This window comes from Pipistrellus hanaki (assembly GCF_964339955.1).
Source record: "Pipistrellus hanaki genome assembly, chromosome: 9".
Taxonomy (NCBI): Eukaryota; Metazoa; Chordata; class Mammalia; order Chiroptera; family Vespertilionidae; genus Pipistrellus; species Pipistrellus hanaki.
In genome coordinates, this window is record NC_140511.1 from 65214027 (window position 1) to 65237194 (window position 23168).

Here is a 23168-nt window from a genome sequence, read left to right on the forward strand (position 1 = left end):
TTTTGTGTGAATTAGTTAAAGGACAAACAAAGTAGGAAATAGAGAACTTGAAATGATGAAGACAATGACCTGAATTCAGTTTGATGAATTGTGTCCCCAAAGCATCGTAAATTTGTTTTTCATTGTTGTCTTAAATATTGCCCTCCTACTCATAGCAGACAAATGGTCTAAATGTCAATGAATTATAAAATACAGAATTAAAAAATCTTGAATTGAGAAAGCGTAGCACTACCAATTAGTATTTCTCCCCATGAGAAAGCTCTCTATTGGGATTTCATTTTTATTTGTTTCTTGAAACAGTTGGGGATTCTCCTGAGAAAAATGCTGATGTCAGTAAGTTAGGTATAAATCCTATAGCACCGGTAAGAATTTGACCTTTGTGGTCACTAAGAAGACACTCACACATTTTCACAGGTAGGAGAGGAAATGTGTTTGCATATTAGTTTTCAATATCTAGCAATTTATGTATTTGCTTCACTAGATTGCATACTTTTTAGATATTGATGTGTTGAAATAGGCAATTTCACAGGCAATTTGCACAGACAATGAATATTCTATGAGAAAAAATCTATAGGGTGGTTGGTCAACCCTGTCTTTCTCTATGTTACCAGTGTTTTTGAATCATCCCAGAATTTCATACTTTGGATCTTTAGATCCATGAAGTTTATTAATAGTTTAAAAATGCTCTGACTTCTCAGAATTAAAGTATATGCCCAGATAGGCATTTTCTTGTGATCATTTAACATATGGAGAAGTTAGCTTCAGTATATGCAGCTTTGAAGTTTAGACTAGAAGCTCTCTAAGCCCTTTATGGTTCTCTTATTTATAAGGTTCTGGATTCTTTTTCAATGCCCTGTTTCTGTCTAAGATCTGCTTTTTGTTTTGTTTTTGTTTTTACAATCCATGCTTGCCCTCCAGAGAAACATTTCCTCCCACCCCCTAGAATTTTTTTTTTTTCAACCAAGATACTTGAAAAAAAAATTCTAGGGGGTGGGAGGAAATGATTCTCTGTAGGGCAAGCATGGATTGTAAAAAGTCTAGCCTGGAAAACAATGAATTGGCTAGAAGGGTGGAGCCACTGCAAGCACACATATTCTTGGAATGGTAAAATCCCAAAGGCAAAGTGTTCTCTCTAGTTTTGTTCTTGCCCTGGCTTTCCCTTGCTCTGTGACCTGCAGTTACCCCTGGCATTTGCCTGCCATGTGGTCTCAAGTAGCTGTTTGGCCCAGGGCCAGGCAGACTCCACACACAGGATGCTGGACTGCACTGTGCTTTATTACAGAGTGGAGACTCTGGATGTGGCCTTAATTCTTGCCCTGCTGAAGACAAGATTGAACTTTTTCTATGGCGGAACAGGGAAATGGGACAGTGGAAACCCAGGGGTTTGATTCCACAAAATAGAGATCACTCATCCTCCCAGGCAAGAACCCCACTTCCACAAAGGGTCCCAGGTTTGATTCCTGTCAAGGGCATGGACCTCAGTTGTAGGTCTCTCCCCAGCCTGGGCCCTGAAAGGGCACGTACAGGAGGCCACCAATTGATGTGTTTCTCTCACATTGATATTTCTCTCTCTCTTTGCCTCTCTCTTCCACTCTCTCTAAAAATCAATGGAAAAATATCACGGGGTGAGGATTAAAGAAACAAACAATATTTAATCTGATACAATACTCAATGATTAAAAAATTCCTTTATATTTCTCCTTAGATAAACTAATGCCTCTCCTATGAGACAGAAATGTCGTCCAGAAGAAACTACACTGAAGTGACAGAATTTATTCTCTTGGGCCTAACAAGTCATCCAGAGTTGCAAGTTGCTTTCTTTGTGCTGTTCCTCATGGTCTACATAGTCACTGTGATAGGAAATGTGGGCATGATTGTTTTAATCAGAATTGATTCTCGACTCCACACTCCCATGTACTTCTTCCTCTCCAGTCTGTCTGTTCTAGATCTGTGTTTCTCCACAAATGTCACCCCCAAAATGCTAGAAAATTTCTTGTCAGAGAAGAAGACCATCTCCTATGCAGGCTGCTTGGTGCAGTGCTATATCGTCATTGCTGTGGTCCTCACAGAGCACTGCATGTTGGCTGTCATGGCATATGACCGCTACATGGCTATCTGTAATCCACTGCTCTATAGTAGCAGGATGTCCAAGAGTGTCTGTGTCCGCCTGGTCATTGTTCCTTATGTCTATGGCTTCCTCCTCAGTGTGATGGAGACCTTGAGGACCTACAGCCTCTATTTCTGTGGTGCTAATGAAATTAACCATTTCTACTGTGCTGATCCTCCTCTTATCAAGCTGGCCTGTTCTGACACCTACAGCAAAGAGCTATCGATGTACATAGTCGCTGGCTACAGCAATGTGCAGTCCCTCCTGATCATTCTCACATCCTACATGTTCATCCTGGTTGCCATCCTCAGAAGCCGTTCTGCAGAAGGAAGAAAAAAAGCTTTCTCCACATGTGGCTCCCACCTGACAGTGGTCACCATCTTCTATGGAACCCTCTTCTGCATGCACTTGAGACGTCCCACAGAGGAATCAGTGGAACAGGGCAAAATGGTGGCTGTGTTTTACACCACAGTGATCCCCATGCTGAACCCCATGATCTACGGCCTTAGGAACAAGGATGTGAAAGAGGCATTGAGAAAAGCAATCTGGAGACAAAAATTGGGAAAATGAAAGTGCTCAACTGTCATCAAAAATATTTCTAGATATAGCAAGATATGATGATATTATTGGGTCAGACATCTCTTTTTAAAGCAAGTTTTACACAATACATTTCTCACATTTTGTGTCAGGTAGCTGATGAGGTTAAAATTCTCTGAACAAGTGCTTGAAAAATGGGAAGAATAAGAGGTAACATCTAGGCAATTCATACAAATTCCTATATCAGCTAGTGTCATTTCTTATAGGAAAAAAATATATAGTGCTTTAAACAAATCTAAATTTTCACTTTGTCTTGTTTTTCTGTCAGGTAAAAAAACCCAAAAACCTGGAAGTAAGTAGTCTTCAATTTGTATGCCAGCTTTATTAGATTTGGTCTCTGAGTCCTTCACAGCTTGTTTTTTTTTTTTTTTTTTTTTTTTTTTTTTTTTTTTTTTTTTTTAAGATGGCTTGCATTCCTACAATCACTTTAGGATGCACAATGACTACTCTGAAGGCAGCCCAAATGTGCAAATGGTTCAAATGTTCTAAATGTTCTATGCAACATGTTTTCTCAGATCTTTGGGGCCAACTTAATCATAATCTCAAACCTCCCTGCAAGAGAGTTTAGGAAACTTTTATTACAGGACACCTTGTCAGGCTAAAACATAGGGTTCTACCATTTCCTCTTTGATGAATAGTAATCTACACCCCACTTTTTAAAAAATAAACTCAATTTCAAATTTTACTCATTTAAGTAATTACTACCTAACCCACTTCCAATGATTCCCAATACTTGAATTGAGTAACACTTTATTTCATAGGTGATGGGATGATCTTAGATACCTGCTAACATCTTCACCAATGTCCTTGAGTGAAATCTCTTTTAAAATATTTTGTCACATAAAAATTTTTTCTCAGGTCTCAATATTACAGCTAAGTTAGCTTTTGTTTTCTTTTTGAAGAATCATAAAAATGACTTCAAGGATGTGCTTTCTAAATCCATTTGGCTGTTTTAGAAATCAAGATTGCATAAAAGATTGTGTTTTCTTTATGTAGGCTAATGATACTAATTAATTCACTAAACTTTATATGTGAACATACTTAGTATCCTATAGTATCCATTTAAGATCCTATTTGTTTCTAACCTTATGATGACTCTTAGAAGGTAATAACACAATCTTGTTGATGTTTTGTAATTAGAGTGTGTTTACATAAATATTTATAATCAAGTTATTTTTTTAAAAATTTGTGGGAGATGTGGAGATATATTTACTCTTTTTTCCTCCTCAAGTCCATAAAGACTATGATATAACATATACACTAATCATATAGTGAAAATGAAACTCCTTTTGGGTCAGAAATTGAGACTTTTGGTCTGCTCTAATAATAGTTGGGCAATAGAATTAGGTAATTAACAGTGTAACTGGAATCAAATTCTGGAATCAGGAATCTATTTTTTTGATTTATTGAGTGTGACTTTGTGTAAGGCACCACTTTCTAAGACTTGTTTTGGTTTTTTCGTGTTGTTGTTTTGTTTTTGTCCTATAAAAATGGCAGTAATACAATTACCTAAGAAGGTAATTATGAGAATTAGATTAAATTAAATTAGCTGTGTCTGGCATGTGTTAACTTTAATAAATGCTGTAATGTTGCTATGATTAAGTTTCTAGTTTTCCTTGCTTATAAACTGAGTAAGTTGAAGCATATATATTTTTCCTGCTACCGGAAGCTACAATTTTAATTATAAGAAATAATATTATTTCCTCTTTCTCTGGAAAAGCCAAGTGGCATAGACTCTGAGTACAGAACATAAGATAACCTTTTTCAAGTTGAGAAACACCATCACCAAATTTAGTGTGATGCAAACTCAAAACAAATATTATTTGATCCTAGACACATCCAAAACAACTTGAGTTTGAGGGGAAATAAAACTGTACAAATCTGTAATTAAAAAAAACAAAACTCAATGGTCAATTCTTCCTCTCTAGAGATATATTTCCCCCAGGATCATTTTTAGGGGAAGCTTCTTAATTGCTTCTTATTTATTTATTTTTTTTAACTAAGGCAAAGATTTGAAGGATATGTCTCTATGGACCTCCAGTTTCTCTTTTGCCTGGTATATATAAGTTGTTTTCCATCTCTTACACAGCGTTCACTTTTCAACTCTGTATCCTTCCTGGAGATACTTCTCTTCATTCTCAGGTTGGTATAAAAATGAATCTGCCTAGAACTGTCAGATGAAGGTTGTATATTAGATTTTTTATTAATTAACATTAATTATTCCATATATGTTATCTGTGTGTATAGATGTGTTATTTATATATGTGAAAGAGATGGCAAAATGAGGGAGAGAGAGAAATTTTCTATAAAGATTTGATTATTATAAACTATTAATGGAAGCTATAATTTCAGGAGTTTATTTAATAACAATTGTCCTTTGTATATTTATTGTGTGTTAATGTGTAATATCTCTTTCGTGCTCATAAGTACACAATAAAATGAATACTATTATTGCAGTTACATCATATGAAGGCATTGAGAAACTGAAAACAAACAAAAAATAAAACCTTTCTAAGTGCATAAAGTGTCATGGAGCTAGAATTCAACCAAACAATAGAAACATAATTTTTAAGCTTTATACTTAATATTTTTCTCATTCCTGGTCCTTTGGGGGAAAATCTATATCTATTGGAAACTTAATTTGAAAAAGTGTTACAATATAAAAAATGTGTGTATACATTTTTCCTTCAAAAGGAGAAGAAAATACTGTAAGTGCTTCTGAGATCCCCAAATTCATTCTTTCTTTCCAGACTTCATACCCCCTAATATCAGACCTAACCACTCCATTTTCCCTGTCAGTTCATCATAGCTGTTACCTGGTTAACCACCACTCAGGTTTTCATGTATTTAGCTTTTGCAAAATACCAACATCACCATCTTTTTATACTTCCTTTTGTGGTGAATCATCTTTGGTACTGTGCAATCAGATCTGACTTTCCAAATAAGAATTTTTCTCTTGCTAATCTTTAAAAATGCATAAGGTGAGCAGCTCCTTATCTTATTTACTTTTGAGTCTCTAGAACATAACAGTGGATGACACCTGGCAGATTATAATTACATGTTAGATATGCCAAAGAGCCTGTATGCGGGGAATATGTATAATGTATGAATATGTATGAATGTGTATAAGTGGTTCACCCGTTTCACTTGGTTGTGATGATGAATGTGAGTAGTTTGTCCTACTTCAGTTTAAGTTAAGTACAAGTATGAGGTTAGATTCAAAATATATTTTTATCTGACATTTAGGGATGAGCTATTTGATTAAATGGCTTTCATTTCTAATCCTGAAGAATATACTTATAATAAGAAAAGATGAAGTAAAATTTATTTTTGACTTGTGGTTAAAAGAGAAGTATAACTCTCTATAAATATCTTAAAAATATGAAACTACCAAACATGCCAGCAGTAGAAATGAGGGATATCTATAAGGCAGTCTTGGAAATTTGGCTACTCACAATATTTAGTACTAGCATTTTTTCAATCACATTATTTTGTATAACTGTTATGTAATGGGCCTGAGAACTTATTATTCTTAGTGACCTTTAGAGAGCCAGTTGCATAGCAACTGGTCATATAAGATTTACTGAAAAGAATGTCAAAAGGCAGTCATAGCTATGTAATAAAGAAAATAATGAAAGCAGACATGATTAAAGTACAAATTAATAATCAATACCTGATTTTTAAATTTATTTCCTTTTTGTTATCACAGAGATTTGTAACTAACATTGATCTAGAACTGAGGAAATGCTCAATTTCACTGATGTGAAAGAGTTTATTCTTTTGGGACTAACTAGTCATCGGGAATGGCAAGTTCTTTTCTTCATCATTTTTCTTGTGGTCTATATTATCACCCTAGTGGGCAATATTAGCATGATCCTGTTAATTAAGGTCAGTCCACAGCTCAATAGCCCCATGTACTTTTTTCTCAGTCATTTGTCATTTGTTGATGTGTGGTTTTCTTCCAATGTGACCCCTAAAATGTTGGAAAACCTGTTGTCAGAGACAAAAACTATTTCTTACGCTGGTTGTATGATACAGTGCTTCTTCTTCATCGCCCTTGTCCACGTAGAAATTTTTATCCTTGCTGTGATGGCCTTTGATAGATACATGGCGATTGGGAAACCTCTGCTCTATGGCAGCAGAATGTCAAGGGTTGTCTGTATTCGACTGATCTCTTTCCCTTACATATATGGTTTTCTGACTAGTCTGGCGGCAACATTATGGACTTATGGCTTGTACTTCTGTGGAAAAATTGAGATCAACCACTTCTACTGTGCAGACCCACCTCTTATCAAAATGGCTTGTGCTGGCACCTTTGTCAAAGAATATACCATGATCATTCTTGCAGGCATTAACTTCACCTATTCCCTGACTGTGGTGATCATTTCCTATCTGTTCATCCTCATTGCCATCCTACGGATGCACTCAGCAGAAGGGAGGCGGAAGGCATTTTCCACCTGCGGGTCCCACTTGACAGTGGTCATCATATTTTATGGGACTCTTATTTTCATGTATCTCAGACGTCCCACAGAGGAGTCCGTGGAGCAGGGGAAAATGGTGGCTGTGTTTTACACCACAGTGATCCCCATGTTGAACCCCATGATCTACAGTTTGAGGAACAAGGATGTTAAAGAAGCCACGAGCAAAGTGATGAGCAGAATATGTGTAACCGAATAAAATAAAATGAGTTAATCTTGTTTCTGTGTTTCATAAGTATTTGTCAGCAGGTAATGGCTCAGGACATAGCTAAAGATTTACTTTTACAAAAGCTACAGACTATGCATTGCGAAGAAAAAATAGAACAAGACTCAAATTAAAAAAAAAATAAAGTAGATTGACCCATTCCTGTTGATGTAAGTGGAGAAGATAACTAAAATTTTATAAATTAACTAATCAAAAGGTTATTTGAGCTAAAGTTCAGAAGTATACTAACTGAAATTGTTCAAATACTTGGCTAGAATGAAAAGACTTCTTATTTAAAATCCAGTAGATGTAACCTTCATTCCAAAGGCTAATAGCAAGATACCTATGAAAATACACACATGGTGACAGAACAAGCCAGGGGAAAATCATTTGGGGAGGGGGGGAAATGGAAAAGAATCCCAAATCAAATTTAAAGAAAATATCCCTTTATTAACTTTTGGTCGAGAATATGTTTGTATATTTTCAGAAAACAACTCCGAGACCATCTGGAATCCTGTAACAGGGAGGAATAGACAGAAGCACTCCAGCCATGAAGACAGAAGAGACAATTCAGAGATGGAAGATGACGCCTCAGCATACCAGCAGACAGCAGCTGCGGGTTGCTGAAGGATGCCCAGGACCAAACCAGAGATGGGCGAACCTGCATTACCATTATTTGTCCACCAACCAGATCTGAAATATCATGGCTGGCATGTACACATAAGGAACTATCTGGAATTGAAATTGGGACTCAAAAGAACTGTTGGCCCAGAAAGGAACTCACTACAGACTGATTCATTTGCCTCTCAGCATAACCATTATGGCTTGTTGCAATTTAGGTTCTTACAAGGGTATTTCTTGGATCACATGATCTCACACATCTAGAGGAAATAATGAACAACATAAACAGACCCAGAGAAAGAGAAGCAGCCATCAGACTCTCAAACCTCAGAGGGAAAGTAAGGGAGGATGGGGGTAAGGGGAAGAGATCAACCAAAGGACTTATGTGCATACATATGGGCCTAGCCAGTGGCCTTGGACAATGGGGGTTGAGGAGGCATATCTAGGCAGGGGTTTGGGATGGGAATGGGGGAATAAGGACAATTATGTGAGACCATAATTAATAAAAAAATAAAAAAATAAAAATAAAATGCAGTAGATGAATTTTGGGAAATATCAATTTGCTTTCTTAGAGAATAAATTGGGGCAGAAAAATATTTTATTTAATGTTCTAGAATGAGATTGTAAAATGGTCTTACTAGAAGTTGTGAGATTGTGTGATATTTCATGCCCTTTTTTTTTTAATGTGAGGCAACAACTACTTTGTTGACATTAAAACCATTTATTGGAGAACTCTTGATAGACTATGCTATGATATATTTCATAATATGATTTTGAAGCATTTTAATACTTTGTAATCTGTTAGCATGTGGTTATGTATGAGCTTTGTAACCTCTTTTTTCCCCCCCAAAGGTGAAATGCTGTCAATTGATTTTTGGAGAGTTACTTTAGTCTTACATGAAGAATGATGAGGCCAAGGTCAATGGTTAAATCATGTTTCTGGTCTGAGCTTCCAAATTTTAGATTAATTTGTGGGTAACCTTGTTATTTATTATTCTTCTAGTTAATTTTTATTATAACTCTTATTATTCCTCTAGTTAATTTTTAGAATGTAGTCTTTGATCTCCAAGACGTATTCTGGTTCATAATTTCCATGAGTTGGCAGCACTTAATTTTGCCATTAGTTGAAAATTCAGGATACTTCTGTAAAATACTTTTTGAAATAAATTTAACTAAAAGAATTATTCTTCCAATTAATACTCCTTAGTTTCTCCTACTCTTGAGATGTTTCTAGAATTGGAATCATTATTCCTTTCATAATTACCTGGATAGTTCCTTGGGGAGATGCTCTCAATATTCCAAATTCTATTATAAATAGTAAAAAAGTATCATCTGCTGTTCTCCTCTGCTGAAGGTAGGTCTGCAAATTGTATTTTATACAATACAGATGAACGCAGTAAAATCTATTATTTTTATCCCTATTTTGAAGAGAAAAGTAAAACCTTATTTGTAGACTTATTTATTATTACAGTGTTTAATTTTGTGAAATTATATTACTGGCAAGTATTTTTATTTTTATTCAGATTTTATTTATAACTTCATAAGAATCATCTTGTTACAAGCGGAATTTTCAACTTTTTATTGCTCATTTAAAAAAATATTGGTTTTTAGAGAGAGAAACGGGGTGCGAGATAGAAACCTCAATGATGAGATAGACTCATTGACCAGCTGCCTCCCTTCATGCCCCCACTAAGGATCTAGCCCACAATCTGGGTATGTGCCCTGACTAGGAATTGAAACATGCTCTCCTAGTTCACAGGTTGAACCTCAACCACTGAGTCACACCGGCCAGGCTATTCTTCACTTTTTCACCCATTCATTCTCCACAAATTTCATTGATTTGCACATTGTTCTCTTAACAGGTAAGTGAAGTTTTGAGGCTATTGTGTCCTTGAGGATGATTGCACCAGTAATTTTTCTTCATGAAAAATTCCTAAAAGGTTAATGAAAGATAATTTGCTTTTTTATTTATAAATTGCACATTCTACACTCAAAATTATTTTTATAGATGATGCACACTTGTGTAATAAGTTGACTCTATCTCAGAAGTGACAGGTCATCTGCTCCTGGGTCGATGGAATCCCTGATGATGGAAAGGCAGAGAGAAGTAGTGGTGGTCTATCTTTGTAGCTCAGCTTGTTCTAGGGTCATACAAAGCTCTGTCAAGGATAAGTTATTAAAAGGATAAATTTGTTCATGCTTGGAGGGTAATCAAACTAAATTTTAAATATGTAGAAATAGAATAATAAGTTATCAAAGAGGTGGCAATATAAGGTTGTTAAGGGTATCATGCTGCAGTTAAATTAATTGGTTTGTACCCCAAGTCTGGTCAATTAGCAGATGTCTAACTCATGAAGACTTTCCTGGCCTGTCAGTGCACTAATTTCCTCATTTGTAAAGTGACGATTCTAGTGTTTCATAACTTTTGCATGCAAAGGGTTTCATAAGCTTCCAATAAAAGTTGATTATTCTTATTAATATTCTAAAGTTGAGAAAAATCTATCTTAGAGAGTTTTAATAATACTAACTATAGGATATATTAATATGATTTAGAGATCGGGATGCTTTCTAAATAAGTTATATATGTGAATATTTCTGAATATCTGTTCTATGTAACATCCAACCTAGGCGTTTTAAAGAGTTCCAAGATGAATGAGACAAATACTACTACCGTGTTTCCCCCAAAATAAGACATCCCTTGAAAATAATACCTAGCGCAACTTTGGGAGAAAAAATTAATATAAGACACTGTCTTATTTTCGGGGAAACAAGGACCACAGAGGTAGTGATTATGTAGAGGAAGAGAAATATCCTTCACACAGGGACTGGAACAAAATTAGAGAAGTGGCATTAGTTTTTGATTTTAGATACTTTGATGCTTTTCATCCGTTTTATACTTAAAACAATATAGTAGTAGCATTAACTCAAGTGAAAATCTGTTTATTAGAGAATTGGGGTTAATTGAGTGGGATCAGGAGTCTTTACATAAGAAAAATCCCTGACCTTAGCTCTATTTCCCAAACACAGTCTGCAGCTTTCATCTGGATAGTTCCATACTTAAGAGGAGCCAAACAGCTTAGCTGCAGTAGTGGAGCTCTCTAGTAAAAGGAAACTTAGATCAGAACTAAAATTGCAGTACCTGTTATGTTATGTGTCTAATTCATTTTAAAGATGATACATTTAATTTATGTATTAAACATTTTAGGTGTAAGAAAATAGCTCAAAGAGATTAATTAACTTCTCAGATGTGCCCTGCTACTAATTGGAGGGGCCATGATCTATATATATATAAGCCAAGCGATCAGAATGCCTGAACAACGCTTGCTTTGTCATGCACTGTGGCCCCGATTGGCCCCATTCACCCTGATTGGGGGCAGAGCCAGCCGGTCAATCACCCGTGGCTCCTCCTCCTGGTTGGCTCCGTCCTGGATCACCCCTGCCACCCCAAATGGGGTGAACTGGTTGGACCACAGCTGTGCAGGAATTCATCCCCTGGGCCTCTAGTATAATCATAAAGTTCATGCACTTTCATGCACTTTTTCATATAGAAAGGAAGGCTTCTAGTAACACTCTTTTTCAACATGCCAAGCTACTATTTCCTCTTCTGAGCTTTTGAATTTGTACTCACTTTTTCATATTTCTACACGGCTGGCTACTTCTCACTGACTCAAAAGTAACTTTCTCAGAGAAGTCATTTTGATCACTCTATCTGCACTTCGCTTATTTCTTATTTATTGTGGGCTGTACTTTTTTCACAGCAAGTATACTCCTTAAATGATCTCATTTGCATATTTATTTATTGCTAATTCATTTATTACTAATTCCTTTTCAACAATAATAAAGCATAATGCAAGCCAGAATCTTGTGTATTTTGCTCACCCTCAGATTTTCAAAATTTAGATTACTTCTAGATGTAACAAACACAACTGACATGTAATTGGCTTTGATATTTTTAAAATGAATTAATGTAAGTAATTTCAAAGACCCATTTATAATTCAGTAATATATCCTTTAAATATTATTATTATTATAGACTTTAAATTCCCAAATTTGTGCTAATACTACAATTAGATCTTTGAAAATTCACGGCAAGTTTTTAGTTATTGGAAGAAGTCAACTGGAGAAGTGCAGTGAAACAGGAAAATATTGTTTGGGAACCTTTTCCATGCAGTGATGCCAAGTTTGAATATGAATCATAAGCATGGAATTGATAGGTTCTGAAAAGCAGTGGAATCTGAAATGAGACTTATTGTTATTAAAGTTCAATTACCTGAACTTTACATGTTGGTATTTATCTATCGACATAAGTTTGATAGTGGATGCTAGGTGATTAAACCACTTGCAGTTTACTCTTCTGAAATAATTGTTCAACTCATAGAGTTTATGCTGTTAAGTTTCTCTCACCTCACCCCTGCAAGTAGTGGCAGCCAAACAAGCATAATGTTAGCTAAACAAAATAAAATACAACCAGAAATTTTGTATGTGGAAAGCATATATCTTATGCTGACAAACATAGGACATATATGTAAATGACTAGATTGTAATACCAATGTATTGAGACACTTGTTTAAGGTTCTGAATACAATTTCATTTTTAAAAATCCATATACATATGAAAAATATAGCACATTTTTTGGTAAATCAGTCTATGTGGGATAGGATTTAACCATTCTTTGAAAACTCTCAGTCTAACTTTAGTCACATTTATTTCCTATGATTTTAACATTAGTGTCATAATCTAGTAAAATATAAATGTCTAATTTTAATAATATGTACTAACAATAAATGCAATTTCCTCTCTTACAGATAAGAAACTGATAAATATTGATGGTAACTACTTATAAGACCTATTAAAGAAAACAATTATGCCCATATATTCTTGGACATTGTGCAAAATCCTCATTGATTTTTAAATTATTTTAATTGACTAAAAATTTTAAGAATAAAACAAATCCATTCATTTAAAAACATTTCTCCATAGGCCATACAGATTGGGTCTGTGTAAAGACAATGCCAAATTTCACAGATGTGACAGAATTTATCCTTCTAGGGTTGACCAGTCAGCAGGATCTTCAAGTTCTCTTTTTTGGGGTGTTCCTAGTAGTTTACATAATAACTCTATTAGGGAATATTGGCATGATCATATTGATTAGTGTCACCCCCCAGCTTCAGAGCCCGATGTACTTTTTCTTGAGTCACTTGTCTTTTGTGGATGTGTGGTTCTCTTCCAATGTCACCCCCAAAATGCTGGAAAACTTATTATCAGAGACGAAAACCATTTCCTATGTGGGGTGCTTGGTGCAGTGTTACTTTTTCATTGCCCTTGTCCATGTGGAAGTCTATATCTTGGCAGTGATGGCCTTTGATCGCTACATGGCCATCTGCAACCCTTTGCTTTATGGCAGTAAAATGTCCAGGACTGTCTGTGTTCGCCTCATTTCTGTGCCTTATGTCTATGGATTCTCTGTCAGTCTAATATGCACACTATGGACCTACGGCTTGTACTTCTGTGGAAACTTTAAAATCAACCACTTTTATTGTGCAGACCCTCCTCTCATCAAGATTGCCTGCGGCGGGGTCTACATCAAAGAATACACGATGATTGTGATTGCTGGAATTAACTTCACATATTCCCTCTCAGTGGTCCTCATCTCCTATACCCTCATTGTAGTAGCTGTGCTACGCATGCGCTCTGCTGACGGGAGGAAGAAGGCCTTCTCCACATGCGGGTCCCACTTGACAGCTGTTACCATGTTTTATGGGACTCTCATATTCATGTATCTCAGGCGGCCCACTGAAGAGTCTGTGGAGCATGGGAAAATGGTGGCTGTGTTTTATACCACTGTGATCCCCATGCTGAACCCCTTGATCTACAGCTTGAGGAACAAGGATGTGAAAGAGGCAGTCAATAAAGCAATCATCAAGGCCAACTTGGGTCAGTGAAACTACCACAGATATTTTTGTGGTGCGTTGCTATCATAATAATAAAAGGCCAAGAGGTGTCATGACCAAAACAACCAAACAAAGCTTACCATGAGATGCATAGAGCACCTCTCAGGCCCTCCCCCGTGGCCCACAGGCTCTGATCTCAGCAAGGCTGGTGGCCGGCGGGCAGACGAGCGGGGCAGCAGGAGGATGGGAGTGGAGAGGCAGGCATGACTGCGAGCATGGCTGCGAGCATGGCAGGTGAGGGTGGGGTGCGTGCAGGTGGGTGGGGCCTTATGATATCGTATGTTGGGCTTTTAGTCTATATATACTGAGTGGCCAGATTATTATGATCTCTGAATGCATAATAATCTGGCCATTCAGTGTATATCCTATATAATAAAGGCTAATATGCAAATTGTCCCCTTCACCAGGACTCCAATCACCAGGCAGGTCGGCCAACTTCCCATGTCCTCTCCCTCTGGCCAGGCTGGCTGGACCCCACCCATTCATGAATTCATGCACCAGGCCTCCAACACACACACACACACACACACACACACACACACACTCACAACACACTGAGTGGCCAGATTATTATGTGTTCAGAGATCATAATAATCTGGCCACTCAGTGTATTTAAAACCCTAATATGCAAATAGACTGAACGGTGGAACAACTGAACAACTGAACAGCCAGTCACTATGATGTCACTGACCACCAGGTGGCACACCCAGTACATGGCAGGAGTTGGCAGCAGGCAGCAGAGTGCAGAACATGGCGGGCATCAGTCACGGCAGGTTGGTGGGGCAGATGAGTGGGGGTGTCAGACCTAGGTGGGGCGCCGGTCACTGTCATAGGGACAAGACTCTGTTGGTTACTGAAAATTCTTTGCTCCTGTGTGCCACAGTCCTGCCTGGCATTTGCACCTGCTGCCACGCTGGACCTGCTCACAACCACCACTGGCACCAGAGCCATCACCTATACCTGCTGCCAGCACCTGGCACTGGCCTGATCGCTAGGCTCTGTCAGTAACAGCTGCTGTCTCCAATCACCCCTGAGGGCTTCTCTATCTCCCCTTGCTCCCTAGGAACAAATGGGGCAGCAGCTGCTGCTCACACCTGCTGATGGTGCTGGCTCCAATTGCTCTGCAACATAAACGGGTGCAAGCAGGGCCAGCACCATCAGCTGGTGGAAGCAGTGGTGGCAGGAGTGGGGCTGCTGGCAGACAGGGGACTAGGGGCTGTGGAAGGAGGGCCAGGCAGGGAGGGGCGCAGAGGATGGGCTGAGACCTGCCCCTGTGCCCACTGCAGCCTTGTGGGCCACAATTCCTTTCAAGATGCACAAATTCATGCACTGGGCCCCTACTCTATTATAAATGTTCAGGCATAAAAGTCCTAGCTCAGAAAAGATATTCTGATGACAACTCTTACATACAATAAGAGGTCCAATCTAATATGATGATGCTTTATTCTATGAATGGAATCTAATGATTAAACCTGCTTTATCTTATATATGCAACCATATTATTGAATCTGAAATATTAGTGTCATTCACAGTGTATATAAAACTGTGCTAAATGTAGTCACTGGAAGAACTCATGAATAAGTTTAGATAGATACATGTTAGTTTGTAGGTGCCCTTGTTGAAATCAAACATGATTTCCTAGGATATATTTTATATACAAATATTCATCTGCCTAGGTTTCAAATAAAATATATAACTTTATGAGAAAAAATAAGTAAGAATTCATCTTTTTTTCTATGATTACAGAATGTTGATGGAGCCTGATTTACCAAAAAGTATTCTATGGTGTTTATGTATATATGGATTCTAAAAAATGAAGTTTTTTTTTGAAACTTCAACTAATATCTTAATATAATCATAAGATTTGTCCTCAGTATGCATTGTTTAATAGTTAACATTATTTCTGTTTAAATAATCTGTTTAATTACTCTTATTCCTTGCTTTGGGTTATAGTATAAATTTATTGGTTTTAAAAGGGTTAATTAAAATAAGTAAATAAATAGGTCAATTATTTATGGCCCTTTAATTATTTAAAAGGATTACTATTTATAAAGATTCTCCTACTCTCATCATAATAAAAAAATAAACCAGTATGAATTTTTTGGTACTTTAATCTGACTTTGTCCTATTAAATCTTTGATTGATATGATTTAAAAGTATCACTTGATTCCAGTTCATCCTACTAATATTAAATGTTTTGGTTCTGTATCTTGCAGCTTAAATCAAGCTTTTAGTGCCTAGAGTGAATCAACCAGATAAGAAGCACTGTTCAACTAAATTATATTGCTCTGGGGATGAATTCAAATTTAAGTAATACTGGTCAAAATGATATCCCATTGGGTCTGGTTAAAAATCTCCAAAAACTCACTGCTTAATTTATCTAGATTGGTGCATATACATCCTACTTTATCTACATTCCATTCTTGGTAAATGTAGAATACAAATTTGCATACCTTTGATGACTGTTGTTAAATTACCAGTATAGAGGTAAATGGAAGTAAAGGAGAAGTGATTCCTGATGAGTTAGTTTGTCCTGTTGTGAGTGCTAATCTAACTAAAAGGGGCACACAATTGAGTATGTGCAGGAGGATTCTGAGGAGCAGCAGAAAATGTCGTAATACCGCAAGTAAGATGGATAAATTCAGAAACAATATTGGTACTTAGACTAATATACTCATTAAACATGGGCCACTTCCCCTTAGAATGGATCTGAGAGAAGGCAGATGGTTGGAAGGAGGGGAATTTTCATTCATAACTTTAGAGTCTGAGTAGGGGAAAGTACTGTTTATTGATATTTAAAGCTATGTTAACAAAGATTTTTTTTAAAAAATGTTATAAACCACTCATATTTGCTTCTAAAGAATTATTATCAAGTCTGAAAAGTAAGGCTACTCAAGAAACAACTACTTTCACAGAGACTGATCTTATAACCTATCGTTCCAAGATCATACACCAGGGTCTAGTGGTTTTGACCTTGGCCACTCAAACATGTTGCCACTGAAATGGTTGGCCTAGACCCAAACATGAAAGCTACATACTGAAGATCTAACTGCCTTACCCTAGCCCTCAAGTCACACAGTTGCCTGAGAAAGAAATACAATCCTATTTTATTTTAGGGATCGCTAGTTATAGCACTTAGCCAGTATCCTAATCTTCCTTTCAAGTATTCCTAAAATACATTCTGGAAGTATGATCCCTGTCATCTCACCTATACTTCCTAGGGAAAATTTTGCTTTGAGGATGTTTCAATCTCCTCAGATACTTACCTATTTTCCTGGTATTAAATAAAGTAAATCTGATCCTCTGTGTTAACCAGAAGGAGTTAAAAACACAACTCTCAGGTCTTAGATTTGCATTATAACTCTTTTGTCTCCCTGCATGATGAGTCCTTAACTTGTCATGGCCTGACATTGTCCCAACGTCTAGGCTGCTTCTCTCCATTAGTATGTCCAAATACTTACAAGCTACTTTCTTGGCTTCCGGAATTCTCAGCCATTTTCCCCCACACTGTTTATAGTAACCCAAATGCCCAAATGAGGTACCAGGACCACCCCCTTGTGGCCCAGACCTCTCTCCCTGGCCTGAACTGCCCTGCAAGGATGCAGACCTACATTCGGGTCCCAGAACATTTTTATTGTATTTTCTTTATTGATTTATCACAAAGAGGAAGAGAGTGGGTAGAGTGATAGAAACATTGATGAGAAAAATAGATCAGCTGCCTCCTGCAAACCCCATACTGGAGCTGTGTCTGCAACAAAGGTACATGACCCTGACTGCAATTGAACCTGGGACCCTTCAGTCCCCAGGCCGAGACTCTAGCCTTTATAACTTGGATCAGAAGGCCATTTTGGGGACCCAGACTAGAACCCAACGCCTAGACCTTTATTGGAGTCCAAATAGCCAGACGAGTCCAGACCACCAAATCATCATCCCGAGATCTTGCCCTTGACCAAAACCTGGCACCTGGGCCCATAGCATCCCCTAGTGACAACACCTCTCTCCAAGCCAAGAGACCTACACCTGGGGCTCAGACCTACATCCCTGTCCCAGACCAACATGGCCGGGCCCGAAAAGTTAACCTGGGGCCCAGGCCTAAAACACAAAATCCAGACTTGAATCCTGGGTGTATTTCTCAATTTGTAATCCAGACCACCATTTCCAAACCCAGATGTCCAGGTTAGGTACCAGACCGCCCCCAGGTACCCAGAAGTCCCTCCCTGGCCAGAAAGGCCCTCTCAGGACCTAGCCTTCATTGAGGGCCCAGACCTACCTCCTGTTCGCAGACCATTATGGCGAGGACCAGAAGGCCATTGCGGGGAACCCTACTGGAAGCCAGTGCCTATTCCTTAATTGGAGTCCAAATAACCAGGCTAGTCCTGATCACCAATTCCTCATCCTGAGGTCCTGCCCTTGCCCCAAAACTCCCAGCTAGGCCCATAGCACCCACTAGTGACCACACCATGCCTGAGCACTCAGACTTACATCCGGGTCCCAGACCTTCATGCCAGGGCCAAGTAGGCACACCTGGGGCCCAGGCCACAAACCTGGAACACATGGTTTTATCAGGGGATGAGCACTCTATGCGTAACTCCAACTACTATTCCTTAACCTAGATTCTCAGATGAGGTACCAGGGCTCAGACTTCACTCTGGGCCCGAAATGCCCTCACAGGACACAGATCTCAGACTGGGGCTCACACCTATATCTGGGAGCCAGACTATCATGGCGGGGCTGGAAAGTTTATCCCGGGGCCCAGGCCTAAAACACAGAATCCAGACTTGTATCCTGGGTGTACTTCTCAATTTGTAACCCTGACCACCATTTCCAGGTAGGCATACCTGGGACCCTGGCCACAAACCTGGAACACATGGTTTTATCAAGGGATGAGCTCTCTATGTGTTACCCCAACTACTATTCCTTAACCTAGATTCTCAGGTGAGGTACCAGACTGTCCCCAGGGCTCAGACTTTTCTCCGGCCCAAACTGCCCTCACAGGACCCAGACCTCCACCTGGGGCTCACACCTACATCTGGGACCCAGACTATTTATGGCGGGGTCAAAAAGTTTATCCCGGGGCCCAGGCCTAAAACACGGAATCCAGACTAGTATCCTGGGTGTACTGTTCAATTTGTAACCCTGACCACCATTTCCATAACCCAGTTGTCCAGATGAGGTTATCAGACTGCTCCCTGGCACCCAGAAGTCCCTCCCTGGCCAGAAAGGCCCTCGCAGGACCCAGCCTTCATTGAGGGCCCAGACCTACCTCCTGTTTGCAGACCGTTATGGCGAGGACCAGAAGGCCATTGCGGGGAACCCTACTGGAAGCCAGTGCCTATTCCTTAATTGGAGTTTAAATAACCAGGCTAGTCATGACCACCATTTCCTCATCCTGAGGTCCTGCCCTTGCCCCAAATCTCCCAGCTAGGCCCATAGCGCCGCCTAGTGACCACACCATGGCTGAGCAACCAGACCTACATCTAGGTCCCTGACATTCATGGCAGGGCCAAGTAGGCACACCTGGGGCCCAGGCCACAAACCTGGAACACAGAGTTTTATCAGGGGATGAGCTCTTAAGGCCTAACCCCAATTACTATTCCTTAACATAGATTCTCAGGTGAGGTACCAGACCGTTCCCATGGCTCAGACTTCCTTTCAGACCCGAACTGCCCTCATGGGATCCAGACATCCACCTGGGGCTCACACCTACATCTGGGACCCAGACTATCATGGCGGGGCCGAAAAATTTATCCCGGGACCCAGGCCTAAAACACAGAATCCAGACTTGTCTCCTGGGTGTACTTCTCAATGCGTAACCCAGACCAACATTTCCAAAATCCAGATGTTTAGATGAGGTACCAGACTGCCCCAAGAGCCCAGAAGTCCCTCCCTGGCCAGAATGACCTTCCCCAGACCCAGACCTCCGTTGAGGGCCCAGACCATTTATGGCAAAGACCACAAGGCTATTTCGGGGAAACCTACTGGAAGTCAGTGCCTATTTCTTAATTGGAGTCTAAATAACCAGGCTAGTCCTGACCACCATTTCCTCATCCTGAGGTCCTGCCCTTGCCCCAAACCTCCCAGCTGGGCCCCTAGCACCCCCTACTGACCACACCATGCTTGAGCACCCAGACCTACATCCAGGTCCCAGACCTTCATGGTGGGGCCTAGTAGGCACACCTGGGGCCCAGGCCACAAATCTGGAACTCAGAGTTGTATCAGGGGACGAGCTCTCTAGGCCTAACCCTAACTACTATTCCTTAACCTAGATTTTCGGTGAGGTACCAGTCTGTCCCCAGGGCTCAGACTTTTCTCCGGCCCGAACTGCCCTCACAGGACCCAGACCTCCACCTGGGGCTCACACCTACATCTGGGACCCAGACTATCATGGCAGGGCTGGAAAGTTTATCCCGGGGCCCAGGCCTAAAACACAGAATCCAGACTTGAATCCTGGGTGTACTTCTCAATTTGTAACCCTGACCACCATTTCCATAACCCAGATGTCCAGATGAGGTACCAGATTGCTCCCTGGTACCCAGAATTCCCTCCCTGGCCGCAAAGGCCCTCCCAGGACCCAGAGCTCCATTGAGGGCCCAGACCTACCTCCTGGTCGCAGTCCATTATGGCGAGGACCAGATGGCCATTTAGGGGAACCATACTTAAAGCCAGTTCCTATTCCTTAATTGGAGTTTAAATAACCAGGCTAGTCCTGACCACTATTTCATCATCCCGAGGTCCTGCCCTTACCCCAAACTTCCCAGCTGGGCCCGTAGTGCCCCCTAGTGACCACACCATGCCTGAGCACCCAGACCTACATCCGGGTCCCAGACCTTCATTGTGAGGCCTAATGGACCCACCTAGGGCCTCGGCTACAAATATGGAACACAGAGTTATATCAGGGGATGAGCTCCCTATGCATAACCACAACAAGTATTCCTTAGTTATATCAGTGGATGAGCTCTGTATGTGTAACCAAGATGTTCTGGTGAGGTGCCAGACTGTCCGCAGGGCTCAGACTTCCCTCTGGGATGGAACTGCCCTCACAGGACCCAGACCTCCACCTGGGGCTCACACCTAAACCCAGACTATGATGGCGGGGACGAAAAGATTATTCAGGGCCCCAGGCCTCAAACCCAGAATCCAGTCTTGTACTAGTGGTGTAGTTGTCCATCTGTAACCCAGACCACCATGCCATAATCAAGATGTTCAGATGAGGTACCAAGACACCCCCCCACCACCCCCCCACCCCCCATGGACTAAACCTCCTTCCCTATCCTGAATTGCCCTCAAAGAACGAGGATCCGGGTCCTAGAACTTTTTTATTGTATTTTTTAATGGATTTTTCACAAAGAGGAAGAGAGTGGGGTACAGTGTTAGAAACATCGATGAGAAAAATCGATTAGCTGCCTCCTGCAAACCCCGCACTGGGGCTGTGTCCCCAACCAATGTACATGCCCCTAACCATAATTGAATCTGGGACCCTTCAGTCCACAGGCCTAGGCTCTATCCATTGAGACAAACAGGTTTCAATCGCGTCTCAGACTTTTATAACTTGGACCAGTAGGCCATTCTGGGGACCCAGACTAGAACCCATTGCCTATCGCTTTATTGGAGTCCAAATATCCAGGTGAATCCAGACCACCAATTCATCATCCTGAGGTCCTGCCCTTGCCCCAAACCTAGCACCTGGGCCCATAGCGCCCCCTAGTGACAACACCTCTCTCCAAGCCAAGAGACCTACACCTGGGGCTCAGACCTGCATCTGGGTCCCAGACCATCATGGAGGGGCCCTGAAGGTTATTTGGGGGCTCAGACTTGAAACACAGAATCCAGACTTGTATCAGGGGTGTAGTTCTCCATCTATAATCCAGACCACCATTCCAAACCCAGTTGTCCAGATGAAGTACCAGACTGCCCTCCAGTGCCCACATCTCTCTTCCTGGCAAGTACGGCCCTCTCAGGAACCAGACCTCCAGCTGAGGCTCAGACCTACAACCGGGTCCCAGACCATCATGGCGGGGCTCAGAAGATTATTCTGAGGCCCAGGACTCAAACACACAATGCAAGGTGGGGAATGGTCTCTCAGTCCAGCCTGCACCCTCTTGTAGTTTAGGACCCCTCGGGGGATGTCCATCTGCCAGCCTGGGGAGCTGTCCTAAGCTATTAGTTGGACATCCTTAGTGCTGACGTGAGCTGTGCTCTCCATGAGCCGGCTTCTAGCTGAGCAGTGCTCCCCCTGTGGAAATGCACTGACCACCAGGAAGCAGCTCCTGTGTTGAGCGTCTGCCTGCTGTTGGACAGTGCACTTCATGGCAACCAGTCATTCCCCGTCATTCTGATTATTCTGCCATTAGGGTCAATTTGCTTATTACTCTTTTATTATACAAGATTTATATAGTCATTAGTAAATTGTATATTATTAGTAATATGTATATTTACTAATGATTAAAATATGCATAAATTTATGTATATATACTTGCATATAATTTACATGCATAAAAGAAAACCATTTTAAAATAAAGAACTTGGCACTGTTGGGAGTCAAATTGCCAAAAGTGACATTCATTTACTGTTCAATAATGACTTGCTGAGTCCCCAGTTTGTGTCAGGAACCACACAGATAAAGTGGCTAAAAAAAATTTCTATTTAGTTATTTTTCCTTTATATTTTGCAGTTCTGACTCAATTTACCTACATAAGCCTTTTTTTTCCTTATTTAATTTTTGGTGTTTAATTCTTATGCTTATGAATAAAAAAATGCTCTGCATATATGCCTTTATTTGTATTCCTTTAAATACATACATATACACAATTATTTTCTTGATACTTTTAAATTGTAAATTTGATTTATTCCTTCAAGTATTTGTTTTATTTGCTTTTCGTGGAGTGAATTAAGTTGATATCTTTTAATATAATTTTGTATTGTGATGAGCAAACCATAGTCAGAAGCATTTTATCATGGTTCAATTCATAATCTGTATTCTGAAGGTTTGCAGAAACCAATATTTTGCCTAATTATTGCAAATCATAAACCATCACTTCCATGCAAACTGCACACATGCCACCTTTTATTGTTAGGATGCATTTGATATTTCTATTCCCATTTCAGTAGGATTTATACCTAGTTGACTCCTTAGAATTTGTATGTTCAGGGAAGAATTAAACATGCATTAGAATTCTAGCAAGGCCTTAGGGTCATAGCATATGTAAAAAC

The 23168-nt window shown here is 39.9% G+C and overlaps 3 protein-coding genes across 3 annotated transcripts; all 3 read left to right on the forward strand.

The window, feature by feature from the left end:
• Positions 1-1734: 1734 nt before the first annotated feature.
• On the forward strand, positions 1735-2676 carry LOC311628046 (olfactory receptor 5M5-like; the record flags this gene model as incomplete). The annotated part of the gene is made up of 1 exon (XM_084894919.1): positions 1735-2676. One exon carries the CDS (start codon positions 1735-1737, stop codon positions 2674-2676), a length of 942 nt encoding a protein of 313 aa, XP_084751045.1.
• Positions 2677-6447: 3771 nt separating this feature from the next.
• Positions 6448-7380, forward strand: LOC311628063 (olfactory receptor 5M3; the record flags this gene model as incomplete). The annotated part of the gene is made up of 1 exon (XM_084894940.1): positions 6448-7380. The coding sequence occupies one exon, from the start codon at positions 6448-6450 to the stop codon at positions 7378-7380; it is 933 nt and encodes a 310-aa protein (XP_084751066.1).
• A 5636-nt stretch (positions 7381-13016) lies between these two features.
• Positions 13017-13949, forward strand: OR5M9 (olfactory receptor family 5 subfamily M member 9; the record flags this gene model as incomplete). The annotated part of the gene is made up of 1 exon (XM_084894939.1): positions 13017-13949. One exon carries the CDS (start codon positions 13017-13019, stop codon positions 13947-13949), a length of 933 nt encoding a protein of 310 aa, XP_084751065.1.
• Between the last annotated feature and the right edge of the window lie 9219 nt (positions 13950-23168).